The sequence below is a fragment of the Syngnathoides biaculeatus genome, chromosome 7 (assembly GCF_019802595.1).
Source record: "Syngnathoides biaculeatus isolate LvHL_M chromosome 7, ASM1980259v1, whole genome shotgun sequence".
Taxonomy (NCBI): Eukaryota; Metazoa; Chordata; class Actinopteri; order Syngnathiformes; family Syngnathidae; genus Syngnathoides; species Syngnathoides biaculeatus.
Window position 1 is genome coordinate 18443797 of NC_084646.1, and position 20425 is coordinate 18464221.

The 20425-nt window shown below is 40.3% G+C and overlaps 1 protein-coding gene across 5 annotated transcripts in view; it reads right to left on the reverse strand.

Annotated features, from left to right (window-relative positions):
• Positions 1 to 20425, reverse strand: part of camsap2a (calmodulin regulated spectrin-associated protein family, member 2a) — a 42015-nt gene that overhangs the window by 2711 nt on the left and 18879 nt on the right. For 2 of the 5 annotated variants that reach the window (XM_061825598.1, XM_061825601.1), the window contains exons 5-17: positions 17178 to 17210; positions 15974 to 16115; positions 15025 to 15164; positions 7880 to 7976; positions 7638 to 7734; positions 7484 to 7515; positions 7280 to 7349; positions 5133 to 7191; positions 4142 to 4278; positions 3827 to 4050; positions 1568 to 1640; positions 1104 to 1169; positions 356 to 471 (exon numbers count right to left, since the gene is read on the reverse strand). In XM_061825598.1, the coding sequence (XP_061681582.1) occupies positions 356 to 471; positions 1104 to 1169; positions 1568 to 1640; positions 3827 to 4050; positions 4142 to 4278; positions 5133 to 7191; positions 7280 to 7349; positions 7484 to 7515; positions 7638 to 7734; positions 7880 to 7976; positions 15025 to 15164; positions 15974 to 16115; positions 17178 to 17210 (3286 nt within the window). The remainder of the gene's footprint in view (positions 1 to 355; positions 472 to 1103; positions 1170 to 1567; positions 1641 to 3826; positions 4051 to 4141; positions 4279 to 5132; positions 7192 to 7279; positions 7350 to 7483; positions 7516 to 7637; positions 7735 to 7879; positions 7977 to 15024; positions 15165 to 15973; positions 16116 to 17177; positions 17211 to 20425) is intronic. The other 3 variants (XM_061825599.1, XM_061825600.1, XM_061825602.1) reach the window with 3 other exon arrangements.

Sequence of the window (20425 nt, forward strand, 5' to 3'; positions counted from 1 at the left end):
TCTCTTCTTGATTCATCCAAAATCTTTGCTAAATTCCAACAGAACTACCATGACATTTGAACGATATTAAGAGGTCCATCTGAGGGGATTTTGTAACATAATACTAAATTATACACGGAGACTGGCTCCACAATTCTGTGGAGCAGCAAATATTTCCCAAGGAGAAGTAATATGGGTGTAGTGCTGGAAGTTTAATGTTTTGTAGGCCAGATTTGGCAACAAGTGTACAATATGTATACCAAAAAAAGGAGGATAATACTGCAGTGCAGTTCTCAACCATGCCAAACTGCAGCCACGGTACTTGAACATTTTAAATACCAGTAACAAATTCTGCTGAGCCATGAAGTACACAAACCTGTGTACTCTGTGACTGATGTAACAGAGGACGTTGTGGATCCATTTTCCCAGTCCTTCTCGCCATTCCTGCTACTATTGCGACTCGGGGACGGGAAGCCATCTGCCGAATCTGGTCTAGAAGATATTAAAAACAAGAACAATGAATCCAGTTTTGACTTTTTTGGTATGCTATATCACACTGTATCTCGTGTAAATTTATTGTATACGTGCATCAAATAGATACACAAGCTAATCTTTCTGAAGCATCACTAGAGCTGGGGTAGTTTGTGCACTATTGCAGGAAGAAGGGTAAAAACAAACAAACAAAAAACAAATCAAAATATAGAGGCTGTCTGGCCCTCTTTTGCACTATTTAAGCAGCAGCGCTTGCAAAGCACAAGGTACTGAGGGAAGCGATGTGAAGCAGTCTGGTTGAGTGTTTAAGGGTCATACAAGGGGTCAATAAAATCAGACGTTTTGTAGTGCGAAGTGAATCATATCCTAGTAAGCGTGTCAAATCATTTAAGGTGTGAACAATCATTGCAGTTGTTCCATAAATGATCAGGAATGCAAGTTGAGACCATCTTAGGAACAAATATAGCAGTCCAGCTATAGATGTAAAAACATACCATCAGACAGACAGGTGACATTAGAGTAAAATAACCAAAGGAAATATTGCTGTGCCGAGTCAAGTCAAAGCCAGTGTGAGGACAAGTTGCGGTGCAGTGCAGGACCTTGATCTCAGTACCAAACAAGCAAGGACTAACCTTCTCTTTCTCACTTTAGGAGAGCTCAAAAAGCAGAGGAGACTGCCAGAGGCTAAACTAGCACTTCTGGCATCAGTGAGGATAAAAATAATAGGAGTAACAGTGGCAACAATACAAGAAATATGTTAGATGGGTACTGTGGTCGGTCAAGAAAAGTTGAGGAAAAAAAACCTTAATAAGAAAGATGAACTGCATGGTGCACACTTAACGTGTACCACTATACTACTGTAGATATCATAATCAGAACTCTATTAGAAAATTATTTAACACAACAAAGTATAAAAAAATAGTATTATTAGCTTTGTAAAGGTGGATTTTTTTTTTTGACTCTTGATTTGGACATTTGACTTAGTTTTCAAGCACAATGTGTTTTTTTTCTATACATCTCCGCAATGATTAATAAAATTAATAAAAATAAATTCAGTTCATCAAGGTCACATCAGGTCTTAAATGTAGAATCTCACCTTTGTGCTCTTTTCTCGGTGTTTATACTATCGTTGTCTCCCAAGTTGAGGGAGGCCAGGGACAAGCTGGAAACTGAAAAAAGAAAATTGGGACGAACCTGATTACTAGATATAAACAGATATGTAGAAATAAATATATTATAACCAGATGTGGCAGATGCACGACACAAAGTTATCCATGCATGATGACGCTGGAGGTCTGACCAAAGTAATGCAGTTTCTGGGCTAAGATTGAAATAAACTCACACAACACAAATGGATGCATGAAAACTAGTAATTAAAACATTGCAGACAAGAAGTAATCCATTGGTACATTGATGCACTTGTATAAATTGTGCATGCAGTATGTTAAGTTTAAACTTGACTGGCTCTAACCTCAGATATGGCTGCACAATCGCATGCAATTTGATCCAAAAGCTGTCACAGACTGATGCTTTATTTGGATGGCTATAACTGTGAGTGTAATGCAGTGCAGTTCTACACAGCTCGATGCAACATGAATAAAAAAAAGATTTAGGTACTTATTCTCTCGTGTGTGTAAAGTAAGAAAAAAAGCACGCAGCTGTGCATTTTTCTGTCTGGCCCCATTCTCCCGTCCACTCAAATCCTGAATTTACACACCCTCAAGCCAGGTGTAGTACATACTATGGTTGAGTAACCCGAAAATGCGGGCCTCAAATCTTGCCCAGCACACGTACTGTGAACATTCTCCTATTGACTTAAGCACTTTTTCTCTTCCTCACTCCAGAGGCTGAATTAAGTCCAGTGCACCATGAAGGTGGAACATTACATTGCACGTTTTGATTCAGTTAATTTCCTGGTGTGATGGTCTGAGCGCTCCCCCGTGCTGAAAAGTCTCCTTGTGATTAATGCGCATGTGTTACTTACAGGGGAACTCTGGGTACGTAGCAGAGGCTTACTGGGAAATCCCCCGGTCTCATAGTTCCCCTTCTTCTACATAGAGGGAGCTAACATACGTTATATCTTTAGCCTAACCTAACCTTCAAACAAAAGTTGGTAAAAAGATATACATATATATGTACGTTCGCTGTGTTCCTCCATAGCGAACATGAACACTCGGCGACAAGTTGTCGAATGGCACATGTTGAAGCATGGATGGGAATGTTTCAGACTGGCCGAAAGATTACAAAACAATACCCGCATGCGGATTAATCACAAGGAGACTTTTCAGGACCGGGAGTGCTCAGACCGTCACACCACCAACAGGCTGGAGCAGAGGACTCATGCTGACAGTGTGGGACACACCGGTCCCATCACACCCACCGACGCTCACTGACTGCCCAATGGACGTCATGTGTCCCAACTACATTGTGCCTAAGGTCAAATGTCTACCATATCATATTAACTGGCGAAAAATATTGGTGCCAGTGGATTTTTTTTTTCACCTCTGCATGTGCAAGGAGCTTTCCTGCCTCAAACATGCTTCTGGCCGCTTGGATTGTTTTTTTTTTAAGTGCAGGGCTCCCATTGTTACAACAAGAGTAGTCATAGAAGTCGCACAGTGATGAGTTAGACATTGAATCTTTTGTTTTTATTTGCTTCTACGTCAGCTGTGAATTACGTAAAATGACTCACGAGGTGCAGGTAAGGTTGCAGGGCAACCCTAACCCTAAAAAACACAGCCACGCCACATTCTTTTAATTGATGAACCTCCAAATAAGCTTTCAGTCATATGTACAGTATTCTGATGAAATTACTTGTTAATTGTGTGCATGAGTCATTGTCGGTGACACATCTGCGACAGAAGGTATTTTCATGTTTAAAGTGTGGTATATTATCCATATGAATTTTAAAGACATTCATTCATTCAAAAGAAGATTCACAAGCCTCAGGAAAACTCTACGCTCCATGAGTTGCAGCTAACCTCAGACTCAAACGAGTGATGATATTTGGTGGCTGCGCATAAGTTATCAGGTGATGCAAAGTGGGTGTGTCAGAGGTTTGGACGGGAGAATGTCCAAAGCCGAAAGATGTGCAAGCTAGACACGTTAAATCTTATGTGCAAAGCGCAGAATATGGCCCTTAAAGAATACCCTTCAAACGATGTCGTTAAAAACTTATATTTTTTGTCTTTTTGGATTGAAAGAGGAATTCTGTGTACGTGTCTGGTCAGAGAATAACTTCAACTATGTTCCGGAACATGGTTGTTAAACAGCCTTGATTGGCATAAATATAAAGACAAACATTTGAGACATGAGATGAGCTTGACTTTCTCCAACATGCCATCTCTATGGTTACCTGTGGCAGCTCTGACAGGAGTTTTTGGCGAGTCAATGCTGTCGCGACGGACTGACTTGGGTCGGCCTCGTCTTTGTTTCGCGCTGGCCGCTGGTCTAGATTTAATGACCATGTCCATGTCCTCCATCAGCTTCAGCTGCTTCCTTCTAAGATACTCCTGCTTGATGAACTCCTTCCTGGCCTTGTCTTCCTCCTTTCGGATACGCTCCTCCTCTGCTTTCAACCTGAGGAAACAATACAACGGCAAATCAGAAAAATGAGTCCAACATGTTCCAAAACTTGCATTCACATGAACTAGAGTTTAAAAGAGCACACCGAGCCTCCTCTTTCTTTTGCTCCAGCTCGGCCTCCTGCTGCACTCTCCTCTGCTGGCTTTCCTTCTCTCTTCTCATCCTCTTCTCTAGCAGTGCTGCCCTCTTTTGAGCCATGTTTTCCTCTGCCTTTCCATCCTCCTGAGACAATTAGGAGATAACGTCAAATCCCCTCACATTGCTTGAGAAAATGACTAGATTAAAGATTTCTTCGCAGCACAGTAGATTCTTTAACTATTTTGTTATATACATTACAAGATTTATAGACATTTTCTGATGTCAAGCTTAAATATTGAGATATATTTTCAAGGTCTTACACAGCACCTTACAGCTCTGTTGAATTCCAACTAGTCATGTCTTTATTAGTGAACCTGACTTTACATGCAACAAAATACTGTAGTTATAATTTCAAGCACTTTGAAAACCCCAAAATCAACAATTTAACAGCTTTTAATACCACAATGCTATTGTCAGATGGCAACATGGCACCATCTATTAAAAATGTGGTCGCCTAGGTATTATTATTATCACATACAATAGCAACTTTAATTTTAGGCTTTCAGTTTTCAGTTATTGTCAAACAGTGGATAGACACAATCACCAAATGTTATGCAGCAATTCATTAAAGTTTTCAAATGAGACCGAAATTAACTTCGGTTCATTTCAATGTCCTTATTTTGTGTGATCATCCATTACTGCTACCTCTCACGGTGTACTGTATTTAGCTTCTCTACAAGTACACATCTCCACAGTGGTGCCTAAATTATTCACACGAGACCCAGTTCAGTGACCTAGATCGTGGCTCACACTACAGCTGGTAACCAGAACTATCAAAAGTAAGATGATGTCATCCTCATCTTTCTTGAATCATTTATATCATCATGTAAAAAATACACATGAAGTTAAATACAATTACTGTTCAAGGCTTCAGCTAAGTCGGGTTATATGGCGGGCAAACTGTGATGAACACCCTTGGAAACAACAACCGAACTGACCTTGAAGAAGAAACCGCAATGCATCCTCTGCTCATCCTCCTGGCCTTCCACCGCTCTGACCTCCATCTCCAAGCTCTCATCAAGTGTCAAGTCGTGTAGTGGCTTCACAACTGACAGGGGAACCTCAATCAGGTTACCCTTGACTTGCTGCAGTGTGGGGATCTCTGTGGGGGTTACCGTGAAGGTTTCTACAACCGGGTGTGCTAAAACCTCAGAGAATGACGACTGTGCAGGTTTGACTTCAACTCCTACTTTGTTTATATCAGTAGTGTTTAGTTGGCCGGGAGCTTCTGGGTTCTGGATTTTATCAGATGACTCCACTTGTGTTTGCTCTTCTTTGGGAGGGAATGCACAGACAGCACTGAGCTCTTTGTCTGCCGAGAGGAGTGTGTCTGTCTGCTTGTTGACTGGCTCAGGATTGGCGGCTGCAGCCTTCTCACCCATGTAAACAAAGGAGCTGGCTGTCGGCAGACGGGGAGAAAAGCGTCGCAGCCTGGGGATACTATCCACAGACTGGGGGGCAGTGAGGACGCGGTTGTAAGGGGCCAACTTGAGCTCATTAGGGCGAGAAGTGCGGGGATTGCGTGAGTGGAAGGAGGCGGATTTACGCTTAATGCTGGTCGGAGAGCGGTGGGCGGAGCGAGGGGAGTCCGCTGGTGAAGAGGGTCCTGAGGATCGAGTGACATTACCGACTCTCCCGTATTTTTGCGGTGAGGGGTTTGCGTGAGTGGGAGGGATAACCCATGCCTGCTGGTGTTGCTGCTCCCTCATGGCCATGATGACTTCCTGCTGCTGAGCTAGCCTTTGCATCTCGGTCTGGAGGAAGGCTAAAGAATGATTGAGCTTCTCGATGGATCGCGTATACTCTGTAAGATCCGCCTCAGTAAACTGGGTGTGCCCTTGACCGCCTTCCTCACATCCACCAGGTGACTTTTGCCAACAGGAGCTTGTGGTGCTTTGCTCCGCCCCATCAGGTGTGTCTGCACTGCTTCGACCACACCTCAAGGTGGGACTGACAGAGTTGCCTTGATCTCTAACCTTCCCTCCTTCCTCTGCTCCACTTGCAGCTCCGTCCCCTTTTCGCTTTACCACACTGAGAAAGGCAGAGTGACCCACCTTTTGACGGTGCCTTGTAAAAGCTGCCTCCACTTTTTTTTTCTGTGCTTCAATGGCTTTTCGCTTCTCTTCCAGACGCATCCTAAGCTCAACCATTTCAGTTGCCATGACCTGAGCAGGGTCATTGTGTGGAAGTTGGACAGGTGACACCTTAGTAGGGACATGTGGCGTTTGGTGACGGATGGGGCTGAGTTCTGGAGTTGGGGCCCACGAAACGGATAATGGTAAACCAAAATCCGAACCCTCTGGAGTAGTTTTAAGGGAGTTGCTGCTCTCCCTGCCAGAGTCTGGTAATGACGGAACGATCTTCTTCATTTTCTGTTCAGCAAAGTTGGTCATCCTCAGTGCTGAGGGGGATTTGCTCTGACTGCTTGGGCAAGGGCTGGGTGTATCCATATCAAGGTCCATATTCACAGAGCAATCTTTCAGTGATGAATCTTCATCCAGCATGTCCTCTGTATGAATGTGGATGCCAGTGTCCACCTCTGTGGTGTCTGTCTGGCTCAAAGATCCTTTGGAATCCAACTCGTACAACGGCTCCAAACTACTAATGTCAGTTCCAGGTTCTGGACTGTGCAGGAAGAAGCCATTGTTTGTACCTTCCACGGGGGGCCTACTTGGGCTGTGAATTATCTGGAGGGCCTCCTCTATTGAGGGAGTTGTTATGGTCACTTTGCTAGATCCACTGGGGTAGGTTCGCCTTTCAGGGTCCCTACAAGCTAGACTGTCTGGGCAACCCTCCTCTTCGATGCCAACGCTCTTGCCATTGACTGGTTGGAAGGAAAGGTTCCGCTTCAACCCGTGAGAAAGGTGGTGGACTTTAAAACCAGAACCGTCATCAGTACTAATGGACCTGACCATACCACGAGTGGCAGCATGGGGTGCAGAAGCAGCTTCCTCTTTGTCAAAGGGAATGTCAAAAGAAACTCCATAAGGGCCAGGCCTAAGAAAACAGACAGGCCGGTTAAGGACATGATTTGATGAATGATGATACAACATAATATTTATTTTAAATGTTATGCAATACTGACCTTTTTTCCTTGGGCCAGGTACCAAGGCTGCTATCAACAAAGGACATTGAAGTGGATTTCTTGATCTCACCTGGATGACACGGACAACATACACATATGTACAAAATGCTTTCATTTTGTTATCTAGACAAAACGTGTGAGCAAGGTATCTGCAATAGATCAGACAGACAGACACACAGACATATGAGTAAGAAAAATAGATACCTGAATTTTTAGGCTGGGGTCGCAGGGGCAAACTAGAAAGTGAGGGATATCAAATAACTTTAAAGCTGTATTGTAATTAACAATGAATATGGGTGGATGTAGTGTATTTCTCGTAAACAAAACAGTTTTTCCAATTTGAACTAACGTACTATACCTTGGTCTTTCAGGACTTGGGGATCTTTCCATGAAGCTCCTTTTGGTTGCTTTAGATATTGGGACAGATGGGATATTCTTCAACAAGGATGAGAGCTCTGGGAGAAAAACATTTCAAAGTTGACTCATTAGTGTAGTGCTTCGTATACCAGTTACTATATTGAGTTTTTAATTGTATGTAGTTCAGATACAAACTCATCTTGCAGCTTGCTACCCAACAAAGCAGTATCATCAAAGACTCACCTGTGGGTTCATTGTTCAAAATCTTCGGCTTCACAAAAGAGGGCTTGACCTCCTCGAACCACCAAAAGAGCTCTCCCATGAACGCCAAGTAGTTATTCTGAGAGAGAATTCAAATAAGACATTACACTGCATAACCTAATATGTTGCCAACCAATCTGAGGGCACACAGAGACAAACAACTATTCACACCAATGACACCTCAGGGCAATTTAGATTTTCCAATTAATGGATGTTTTGGTAATTTGGGAGGAAACGGGAGTGCCCGGAGAAAACCAATGCAGGGACGGGGCGAACATGCAAACTCCACACAAACGGGTCCAGGATTTTAACCCCAGGACCTCAGAACTGTGAGCCCAATGCTCTAACCACTTCGTGGCCTATATATACAGTATATATAAAAAAAAACAACAAAAAAAGTTCGATCATTGCCAGATTACTAGCCGCCATTTTTGGTCTGTGAATGTTACCGCAATGTCTTTATGTCTCAATTGACTGCCATGTGTGTTGTACTCGAGTATCTCCAACAGAGACAATTTCCTTGTATGTTTCTGACATATTTGGCGAATAAAGATAATTCTGATTATATTATACAATAATCTTGTACTGTATGTACTGCAGATGAGTGGTGTCACAAGCACTCAACAAAGAAATATGCAGCTGGACTGACTCATTAGACATTTAATGTAATTTACACGCGTCGACATAACCATGTAAATGTATTGTTTACTACAGATGAAATAAAATGAGATCTAACCGCTGGTACGCAATATCAAGTGAGAATGTGAGTGGGACATCCCTAGCTAGCAACCAACAGCACTGGTGTCTACATTTCAAACATTTACATTGAGTTTTTCTGTAAAGCTGGTTTTGAAAATTCACTTACTTGGAAAATGTGTTATTCCAGCCGTATTTAAAAACATGCATTTTGTATCATTGAATTCTTGTTTTACTAAAGAAGAACAAACTGTGGAGTGTGTGATTTGCTGGAAAAGCTCAATTTACACTGAAACAAAAATTTGTCAACAGTACCTTTGGCAGTAGACAGCAGAGATTACAGAGTTAACCCAATTTATAAAATAGAGGTCAGCTATTAATTTCTGCTCTCAATTAGCTGCATGAAGTGCTGGTGGACTTTGTGTGGTTGCAGCTTAGTCAGGAGGAAAATTAGAGATTTTGATAACTTGGGACAATGATCCATCAGGCAATCTTATTTTATTATTTTTCTACTAACAAAAATATGAGCAACAAGATAATGGGAAGATTTATTAATTCAGTCTGCAATGTATTTTTTATTTTTTACTAATATTTCCATTCATTTAGTCCATGTTTATTTTCACTTGGTCACATGTATCAGTACTTCATTATATCACTGTTAAAGGGGTAGCAGATTAAAAAACAAAGATAAAATACACTATAAGACGCATTAAACATAAGAGTTCCTGACATCCATGTGTTAAGAACTTTCTGAAATTAAGGCCTGATCATTGGTTTAGTGGGCAGTTTTTGCAGTGAACATGCTGGCACAAGTGGACACACATGCATGTGCGAAACCAGACTGGTGTGATGGGCTCGACCTTGAGAAAGCACGTTTGTCCCCTCCGCGCCACCAATCACTGGTATGCGGACAAAGACAATGCTGCACAGCTCAGCTCTCAATATACCTGATTCATTTCATCAGCAACATTTCTCTTAACTACACAATGGCACGTGTTTCAATGCACACACATATCCAGACTGGACCACAATCCAATAGCAGGAAAGTGAAACAGAGGCCATTAACATCAGATACAGGCTATCCTCCTCAATAGTAGTTTGGCATGCTAGAAGACAGTGTTACATACTGCCCAAAAAGGCCAAAAGGTATGTATAATTACATATGAATGAAAACAAAAAAAAATAAATATGTTTATAATTGCTAATAATAATAGTAATAATAGTCCATATAAATAAATTTTGTGCACTGCGATGATTATGATTGGTAATAATCATAATAATAGTTCATATAATTAGATTTTGTGCTCTGCTATTGGCTGGCAACCAATTCAGGATATACCCTGCCTCTTGTCTGCAGTTAGCTGGAATAGGTTCCAGCACGCCCTAGTGAGGATAAGCGGTACAGAAAATGGATGGATGAATATTTGATTGGAAGAAATACGCACTGACTACCTGACATACAAATATCTCATTTGAGTCGACCTTCAAGTTCCTGGGAATTACAGTCTCTCAAGACCTAACGTGGAAAACCAACATCAACTCCATCCTCAAAAAAAGACTGCAACGGACAGTCAAAACTGCTGGAAAAAATGTTGATAACCCCATGAGGACTTGCACGCTGCCAGAACTAAGACAAGACCATTCAAAATCCTCTTGGACCCTCCACATCCTGGTCGCCACGTTTTCCAGCTCCTTCCCTAAAGTTGGCGCGGTTGAACAATGCAAACTAAAACTAGCAGACATTCCAATAGCTTCTTCCCTCTAGCCATTAACTTCTTAAACAGTTAATATACAATTACATTGTATGCAGGCATGCATTGTAAGCATTTTTATTGAATGCATTGTATTCTCTGCCATGTCAATTATACACTATTTGTGCATTCACTGTAGCAGTCTTGCCACTCAGCACTATTTGTACATCTGTTGTTGATCGAAACGGGCCACTTATGTGCTTGAGGTTTCTGTATTTTCACAGTGACACAGTTCCAGGTTAAAAGACTACCACCCACTTTAAAGTGCTTAAATTTGTTGAAGTCTCTGTGCTATTATACCACAATGTCCAGTGTAACAGACCTCTGCGCTATTTCAAACATCATTCAATATACTGTATCATTTCAAACTCCAACTGCTTGAAAAAAAAATAAAATTAAATTAAAATTTCATCACTGTAATACTTGAACGCATATATATACATATATATATATACATATATATATATATAATATATATATATATATATATATATATATATATATATATATATATATATATATATATATATATATTTTTTTTTTTTAAAGGTATTGGCATTCCTACATTACTGGGAACCTTTCATTACTCAATGACTCTCTGAACTGTGTTTTTGTGTCACAAAAGTATTTTCTGTCAAATGGCTGCCTGTTGTCATACTAGAGAGGCTCCAACAAGTGTGTTTTTGGCAAGCTTGGCAAATAAAGATTATTCCAATAATTATTCTGACCAGTTTGTTTCCATAGCTTTCCTCCTCTTGTGTTCAAGTATTACAGTGATAACTCTTGCTACTTTTTGGGCAGTCATAGCCACAGTTTACCTATGCATACAATTACAAGGAAAGAAAGGGAAACCACTAAAAATGCACTATACCTTTGAGTGAACTTAGCATTTTGCTTGTTTCACCAGGAGACAAAAAAAATTGAAAGAGAATCTAGACAAAAGAAAAATCTATTCCAGTATGTCTGGCCCAGACTGCTGGCACCAACCCAATGTGGCTCGTCTCATCCCATCTGTCTGTCCGACTACTACTGATGGAGAAGGTGTGACTGCTATCGTTTAATTCCGTCAGTCAGCACTCACAGACACACAAAAACAGGACCAGCCCCTGCACAAAAAAAAAAAAAATCTCCCCATTGATTGCCATTGCAACCTCGTGTGCTGCCAGGATTGCCTTGATGCCAAATCTAGTTTGCTGGAGAATTCTTAGGATTGGCTAAGGGTGGATTGATTGTGGGGGGAATAATCCGACTCAGAAGGGAGGGGTTTGGCTAACCTACATTTTGGGCAAGCAAGATGAGGTGGCATGCATGCTTCATGCTAAAGAAAAGCATAAAAAAACATTTTTCCCACAGAAACACTCAGTGGACATTCACAGGGAATTACTGTCAACAAAAATTAGGCTGAATGGTTGATTAAAAGATCAAGGCCAAGTCGCCCACACAAATATACAGTCACTTTACTCTGCCCATTTCTCTTCCGATTTACTGCCAAAAATTACAATCAGAATCATCTGAGCTCTATGACAACAACAGACAGTCAATTGACAGAGAAGACTTTTGAAACATTAAGATGTTGATCAAAAGAGTCACTGATCAGTAAAAAGTTGCTAGTAATCTGGTAATGCTGGTACATTTTTTTCCCTAGTGGTCTTTTTTCATCTTCCATCCCGGTTATTCTCACGAGGTTCATGACTCTGGAAAAGAGGCAGGGTACACCCTGAACTGGTGTTCAATCCTGGTTACATGAAGTGAGAACAAACTGGAAAAACCCCAGAGTTGAAAACAACAACTTCTCTTTCGCCAATGTAAAAGATCGTAATTTAGATTTAATTATAAGAGAGGAAGGACACATTATCAGGTCTTCCTAACTTATGTACTGGCCAAGTGTTCATGAGAAATTATTTATTTATTTTTAAGGGGAGAAAACATTTTTCCATTCATCTGACTTGGGAATGCCTCATTATATGTTACATATCGGAGTCAAAATATACATTTTGACTGACTCATGGAGACTTGAATTGGCAATGCTCAGTTTTAATATTTGTACCACTATGTTTTTTCAGAAAAATCCATGGCTGCTGTCACAAAAGATATTTCAAACCCAAATGACAAACTGTACGTTTTCCCTCCAGTATGGCCCAACAATCAACCAGCATGTGTACAAAGACATCCTATGGAATTTTTTTTGTATTCATTGTGTGAGAAGAAGTGAAAGTTGTGGCAGGAAAACTTTAGATTCACCATCACAACGTGGCTGCTCACAATGCGCTGAGCATCTGACAGTTCCTGGCAGAGGAGAATATCGATGTGCTGGAGCATCATTCCTTCTTATCTGACTCCGGTTCTGTGTGATTTCTTTTTTTGTTGCTTTTTCCCAAGGTCAGGTATTCCATCAAAGCAACCAGTTTTGAAGATGTAGACAAAATCAAGATGTCTGTGACGACAATCCTCTGCAGGATTTTAGCAGGGGCCCATGAAGACATGGCAAAAAAACGCTGGGCTGGAAAAGTGTCTAGACTCCAAGGGAATTACTTCTAAGATGAAAAACCTCATCCTTCCATCCACTTTCTGAACCGCTTATCCTCACGTGGGTCGCGGGAGTGCTGGAGCCTATCCCAGCTGTCAACGGGCAAGAGGGAAGGTACACCCTCAACTGGTTGCCAGCCAATTGCCGGGCTCATGGAGACAGACACACATGTTTACACCAAATTAAAGTGTCCAGTTAATGTTGCATGTTTTTGGGATGGGGGAGGAAGCTGGAGTGCCTGGAGAAAACCCACACAGGCACGGGGAGAACATGCAAACTCCACACAGGCAGGGCTGGATTTGAACCCCTGGACTCAGAACTCTGAAGCCAATGCTCTACAGCTGTTCCACCGTGCCAGCAGGGAAAAACTTGTTGTAACACCAATCCTGGAGCTTTTCTAAGACACATTGACAGTCACGGTGATTTGACATGCGCAAACGCGCTATCTCACTCACAAATCTGCACAGTCGAGTACGAAAAATCACGTGCGGAAAATTTGTTACAAGTAGAAATACGTAGGTATTGAAAGACGTCGCTTATTTTGTGTAGTCTCGACCAATGTTCCCGGTAAGATGCGCCATTGCGCATTTGTCGCACACTCTCAGTGCACATGAAAACTTATTCAGCGCAGTGAACCACAGCCTGACGTCTTTTTTTTTTTTTTAAAACACGGAAGCACACGGTCTCTGCTCAGCCTACGTCTACTTCCTAGTTTATCTGAGACCGCCCCCTCCGCTCTTAAAGGGGTACACTCAGAATTACAAACAGTCAATCCATTTTCTTTGCTGCTTATCCTCACAAGGGTCGTAGGGAGTGCTGGAGCCTATCCCAGCTGTTAACAGGCAGGAGGCTGGGTACAATCTAAACTAGTTGCCAGCCAATCGCAGGGCACATTGAGACAAACAGCCGCACTCACAATCACACCTAGGCACAATTTAGAGTGTCCAATTAATATTGCATGTTCTTGGGATGTGGGAGGAAACCGGAGTGCCCGGAGAAATCCCACTCAGGCACGGGGAGAACATGCAATCTCCACACAGGCGGGTCCGGGATCAAACTCGGGACCTCAGAGCTGTGAAGCCAATGCTTTCCAGCTGCTCCACCGTGCTGCCATTTTATGTACAGTACTTGTAATTGATGTTCATCTGGCCAATACTGTATGTGCTCTTATTTCAAGCAATATTTTCTGGGTAATACCACTCCTGCAAACATTTTTATCCAAATCAACACTGTCTCGACTCCGTCTCTAGAATAAGGTCTGTGTTGAGTGTCACACATTACCACTGTGGGTATGACTGCAGGGAAAACTGGGTCAAGGTCATCAAATTTAATGGCTTCTTTGCAGTTTGAGCTTACACTACTGCTCTCAAAACAGCCATGCCGTGCTAGGTTATTTTCCCTTTCATGTAATTTGTGTCAACAAAATGCTGTAATTGTCCAGTTAATGTACCAGAATTAAATTTAATATAATTAAATTTGTTTACAGGCAGAATGAGTTGTATAAGACTGAGTTTGAGATAAATAACTAATGATGTTAATTAATGGCAAAATAGGTAAATCAAAAAGGAAAATGGAAAGATGGAGAAATAATGACATACCAGCTAAGGACCTGATGAAGATTGAAAATGTGGATTAAAATGTTTTCCCAAAGACTGACTAAGAACCACCCATTTTGCCTTTTCTTGGCTGGGGAGCACACCATCTGCTATTTTTTTTAAAATCTTTTTCTGTTAAAACTCCTTGAGTAAAGTACCAGAAAAGAGACACTTACAGTATGTGTTGAGCAGAATCTAGTTTTGGTTTTTCTTAGGCCACAACTAATTTAGCTGTTATTATGCCAGTTTCACAGTATTTAATTTGACACAATGAACTAGTAAAGAGTAACTAAATATCGCAAATAAATAAACAAGAATAATTAAAAAAATAAATACATATGTCCACGAAACCTCGTGATACCGTTGTTAAATATTGAATATTAGAAAATGATAAAGGGTTGGCTAAAGGCTAATGGTAGTCTAGGACCTTTCCACAGTTTTGCTACTTTCTGTTCAGCATCAAAGCACCAATACTAATCATCATGAAAATTTGTGAAAACTTCCCAGAGGTAACAAACAATACACATTTCTATATTTTCCAAAGAGTTGTGTTTGTACCTTGAGGGTGGATGAGGCATACAGCATATCCTCCAAAGTGAAGTGGCAGCAGCCTTCCAGGTTGTCTCTGCAGAAATCCTGAATGAGCTGCACGTTGTGGAGACGATCTGCCAGTGTCATGTTCTGCTTCAGACAAACATCTGGGAACACAGATGGAGCCATCAGCCTGCTTTGGCCTTACAGGAGTCTCCTGGGTGAGTTTACACTGCTAGCGCTGAATGTGATCACACATGGAGTGCTGTGGTTTTCTCCGCATGACAAATTTGAGGCTATTTAAGTGCGGGTGAATGATGACTGAATGATCAATCAAGTGGGTGGAGACATTTTAGTTAACACATTTGAAGAGGAAACAATGTCCACTGATTGAGTGATTGATTGATGAGTAAATGATTTTGATGTAATTTGGGCCCATCATCACACATTAACGCATTTAAACAGTATACTAGTTATACATTCAATTGTCTACAACAGGAAACTTGTCAAGCAAATTGTCCCATTAAAAATGCAGACAACTGGTACTGACAAAGAGATCTTTTTTTTTTTTGTATTTCGTTTTAGTTACATTTGTCATCATGCACAGTTCAGACAGTCGCTCTGAGAAATGTATAAATGTTGAGACAAGCATTATACTGTATTATATATTTTCTTATTATTCATTTTTATTACACTTAATTAATTCTCGATCAAAAACATTACATTGACTGAACACACATAGCTTTAGCACTGTTTTTCTCAAATAAATATTATGGATCCAACATGTTTTTACTACTGCAAAAAATCTTAATTTTACATCAAACTTTTTGAACTGGCTCTCATTAGAGTAACCAGGTGTACCAAATGAAGTGAGGAGCATACAGAAAATAAAACACATGGAAAACCACATGTCTAATTTTTGGGATTGAAGAAGGTGTATGTGAATTAATAACATTAAGACATTAAGAGCTTTTACCATCCAGAGGCAGCAGCTGGGGGCAGTAGAAGTGAAGCATAGCAGCCAGCGCTGATCCATCTGTAGTGTCCTTCAACAGGTTGTCCACTTGTGGGATCCAGGGAATCACCTGGCTGTTGCTCTGCTCCTTCCTATAGCGGGCCTGTACAACATTATGATTAGTCAAAGTGCATATTTATACTTAGATACTTTATACCACTGCACATTCCCCGGCAGGCTGAGCTGTTAGTTTGATAAAATTTTTCACTTGAGGGAAAAGGCAAATCTAAGAATCAATCTGAAGGGACAAAAGAGACTATCTTTATTGGCAATGCTGTACAATTAGTTAAGCAAATGACCGTAGGGAATGCTATGCAGTACAACAACACCACCAACAAAAAAATTGTATCAATATCGCAGTTGTTTGGAGAAAGGGTGTGGCCTGAGGCATTACAGTGTCCTGTTCCAAGTGCCAATTTGGCCAGAAAAGGAAACAAACAGTCTACAAGGGCATTCGTTTTCTGCAAAGTGCTGCCAGACTCAGACAATCATTTTGTGGGAGTTAGTTCAATAGTTCAACTAAAAGCAACATTTTTTTTGTGCTTCATTTTAACTTCCTCACTAATATTTGCTACTCTCTGCAGTACTAATCTGACTGGTCATAATCATTTTCACTGATTATGTAATTCAAATACTTGCTACAATGCCTTTGACCACATGTTAAAAAGAATATATAAATTCTGTCAGAAGCAGGAGAAATTTTCATCTCTCATAATAATCTTTTAAACCCAAAGGTTTTACATGTCTACAGCAAAAGTAAAGAAATTAGCTTCACTTTTGCAGTATTTTTGAATGGGAGTGTTTCAGCCTTTTCATCAGCTTTGATGGAGGTTTAGACAAGGGGTCTTCTGCCGAATTAGTGAGTACAGTGGTAAATAAGTGATTACAGACAGTGAAGTCACATCTGATAACGGGCCAGAAACTGGCAACATTTCCATCATAGAAACTCAAGAGAGTATCTTAAATGCACCATCACCCTGCATGCAAGCTTACGTTATTATTTCAATTTAAGAATAAAGGAACAGCAGGCCCGCTGATGTTCTGATCAGCGGGCCTGCTCTTATAACAGTTTACCACGCTGTGGTGTAAAAGTACAGTGGCAAGGCACAATGTAGAACCAGTGCGAATCATTGATGAAGGGATTAATTGTGATGGGTTGACTTACAGGCACAAGCTTCATGTACCACTTGGTTGGAGACTGCAGTAGCAAATGACAAACAGCAACAACAAAGAAACATGTGTTAGTGATATTAGTAAACAGCATGATTGACACGCAAAAGCACAGACGAGAAGAGGTTTGACACCACATATAAAATAGTGCAGAAAACCTTTCCACAAACAAAAAAATTAAAATATATTAAAAGTTACACATTTGCCTTTCAAACAAAGACATGTCAGGTGGTAATACAAGGCATTTGCACTGTATATTTTCATTGTTTTAGGGATTTTTTTATTGAGCTGACTGAGTTGACTAACATGCATTTATTGACAACATAAACATAAGAATCAGTCAAAAGTAACTCAATAATATGAAGTTTAGTGCTGGCTTTTCAGTATACATGTGCAGTAGTTTCCATTGCCTCAATTCTCCATTATTGTTAATGGACCACTTTCAGAAGTGACTTTATGGTTCAGAGTGTCATAAATTCATTAGTATAGATGGATTACAGTATCCATTCATCTGTTTTCTGAGTCGCTTATCCTCACAAGGGTCGCGGGAGTGCTGGAGCCAATCCCAACCATCATCAAGCACTAGGTGGGATATACCTTGAACTGGTTGTCAGCCAATTGCAGTCCACATGGAGACAGACAACCATTCCGACTCACATCGCAATTTAGAGTCTCCAATTAATGTATGTTTTTGGGATGTGGGAGGAAACCGGAGTGCCTGGAGAAAACCATGCAAACTCCACACAGGTGGCGCTGGGATTTGAACCCCGGTCCTCAGAAGTATGAAACCAAGCCTCGACCCAGTTGTTATTTACCTGCTCCCAGCATGCTTTGCGGCACTCGGGACCTCCATAGATCCACGAAGCGTGCTGGGAGCATGTAAATAGCATTTAAAGTGCATATTTTGTGTCAGTTATTTCAGTTATTTGTTTTATTATTTGCTAGTTATGCTATTGTCTGCAGTGGTATAATAGTTTTAGTTTCAATGTGACACTGCAAATGTGTACAACATCTTCAGTGATGACCTGCCTACACAGCTAATGTAAGATTTTTCTGCTTACAGATGTGAAATGCAATTGCTCCACACTACCTCGTGAGCGCCATCATATGGTAGCTTACATGCACACTAAAACACTTGCTGGCATGTATATTAACAGTGTAACCGTTGTGTTTAAGTGTACTTAAAGGGACAAGTCACGCAACAATTACAAATGTTGGAACTCAGTGTGCAGATAAGAGCCACCCCATTGTAAGGTGTCATGTCTAACGTGGCGCCTCGTCTATTTAGAAGACAACTTGGAGACTAAAATCTGTAAATATGAGGGGCTCAGAACGATGAACATTGAATAGGCAAGGGCTCACTGTAGTCACTTATTATTAAGTTTTTTTTTTTTAAACAAAGATGTGTGTGTATATGTGTGGACAAATGAAGTATTTGGATTTTCAAATTTGCATTGCCAAAATCAATCATGAAAAAAAAAAGGGCAAAACAATATTTTACATCATTTTCAATTAAAAACAGTTTGATGTAAATTACATTTAATTCTAGCTCAAATTTCAAAGAATTCAAAGAAAAGAATCAAAAATGTAAGTCCCATTTAAAAGTACAATAGATGATCAGCTTTAAACATGAAGTGTGAGTTGGAAGTGGGGCAACCAGTTTGTCTGCACACCCAAATATAAAAAGCAGCAAAGTGAATGAAAGACTCAAAGGTCACGTTATTTTCTTCACCTGATGTGATTAAAGTTGCACATTTCTAAATGGTAATTGAAGTCACCAGCTGAGGTTTGATGCCATCAAAGGAGGAAAACACTATCCAAAGGATAACATTATATGTTAATCAGGTTTATCTGTTTGCTGCTGACTACACGGCTTTCACATCATAGCACAAATGTGACACTCATGTTGCTGTCTTGAGAAAAAACCCAACAACTTTAAAGCAAATTGGCAAACTATATGACTGAGTGTCCTGAGTTATGAAATGCATTTGCAATAAATGTGTTTGGAGCGTGTGGAGTGAAGTCTTAACATACATTTGGAGCAATGTTCTGTGTATTTTTCAAAACAGATAACTAAAAACTAGGTTATGACACATCAGAGAACATGATTACGAGTATTTAACACTTATAATTGAAGACTGCAAGTGGGGAAGTTAATTATAAGGTCGAAAAGTGATATGCTTGAACACCCCAATGTCTTGTTATGAAATTTACCATGTTTTCAGTCATTTGAAATTTTGTGAGCAGGACCTGGGTTTGATCCTATGGGCCCCCTGATAAATAAAAGTGGTACAGTGCAACAATTAAGTGGTTGAAATGAAAGTTCAATTAAACTACATCCTGTCAGAGTTTGAGTAGTTTAGTTTCTTTTTTAAAATTTAGTTTCCATATTGAATTTTTCTTCAAATCTCCAAAATGTATGGTTCTACACACAACCCAAAAGGGAAATACACTGTATATAAACCTAACTGTTAAGAAAGTGAAAATTATACACATTTGAGGAGGTACTCCAGCCGTGCTCCAGGTGCGAGAATAAGATGGCATGATTCTAAAGTGATGTGCCATGTCTTAGAGGTTAAAATGGGCTTAAACTGAGACTAAAATCTTCTAAGACGTCATAATCTAACCCCCCCAGGAGAGAGGTAAGGTCCTTAAGAACCATCTCTGTGTGAACACACGAAAACGCACCACATGCAAACACACACTCCATATTTGTCGAATTTAAAATATTACTCCGGTCTTTTATGTCTATAACACGTATAATGCCCTTGGTACCAACTGTGTCTTTATGTTTCATTGACGGGAAAAGAGATAACTGTTGATACTACAGTAGCACAACGGTCGTGCACATTTTTCACAATTTGGAGATTTTGTTTTGCAACACACGTGCAGTTGTCCTTAGTACAGGCTATAATAAATGGACAGTGACTTGATTTATTGGACTGAGGTGGGGGGAAGACAAAGTAAATTACACAAGGACAGACAATCATCGACATTGCTTTAGTTTCATATATTTCTTAGAAAAAGCATTATATTACTGTATTTTTATTTGGTTACCATCCTGACTTCATTTTTGGTCTGGTCTCCAAAAGCAAATGTGTAAAGTTTTGAAGTCAAAGACATTAAAAAGACTAACAAATGAGGGTTTTAATTGTGTTGAACTCAAAGTCAGAAAGTCATCACAAGGACACAAAACCCATTTAGTGGTTTAGTTTGATTCATGAAACTTTTCCACCGCAGGCT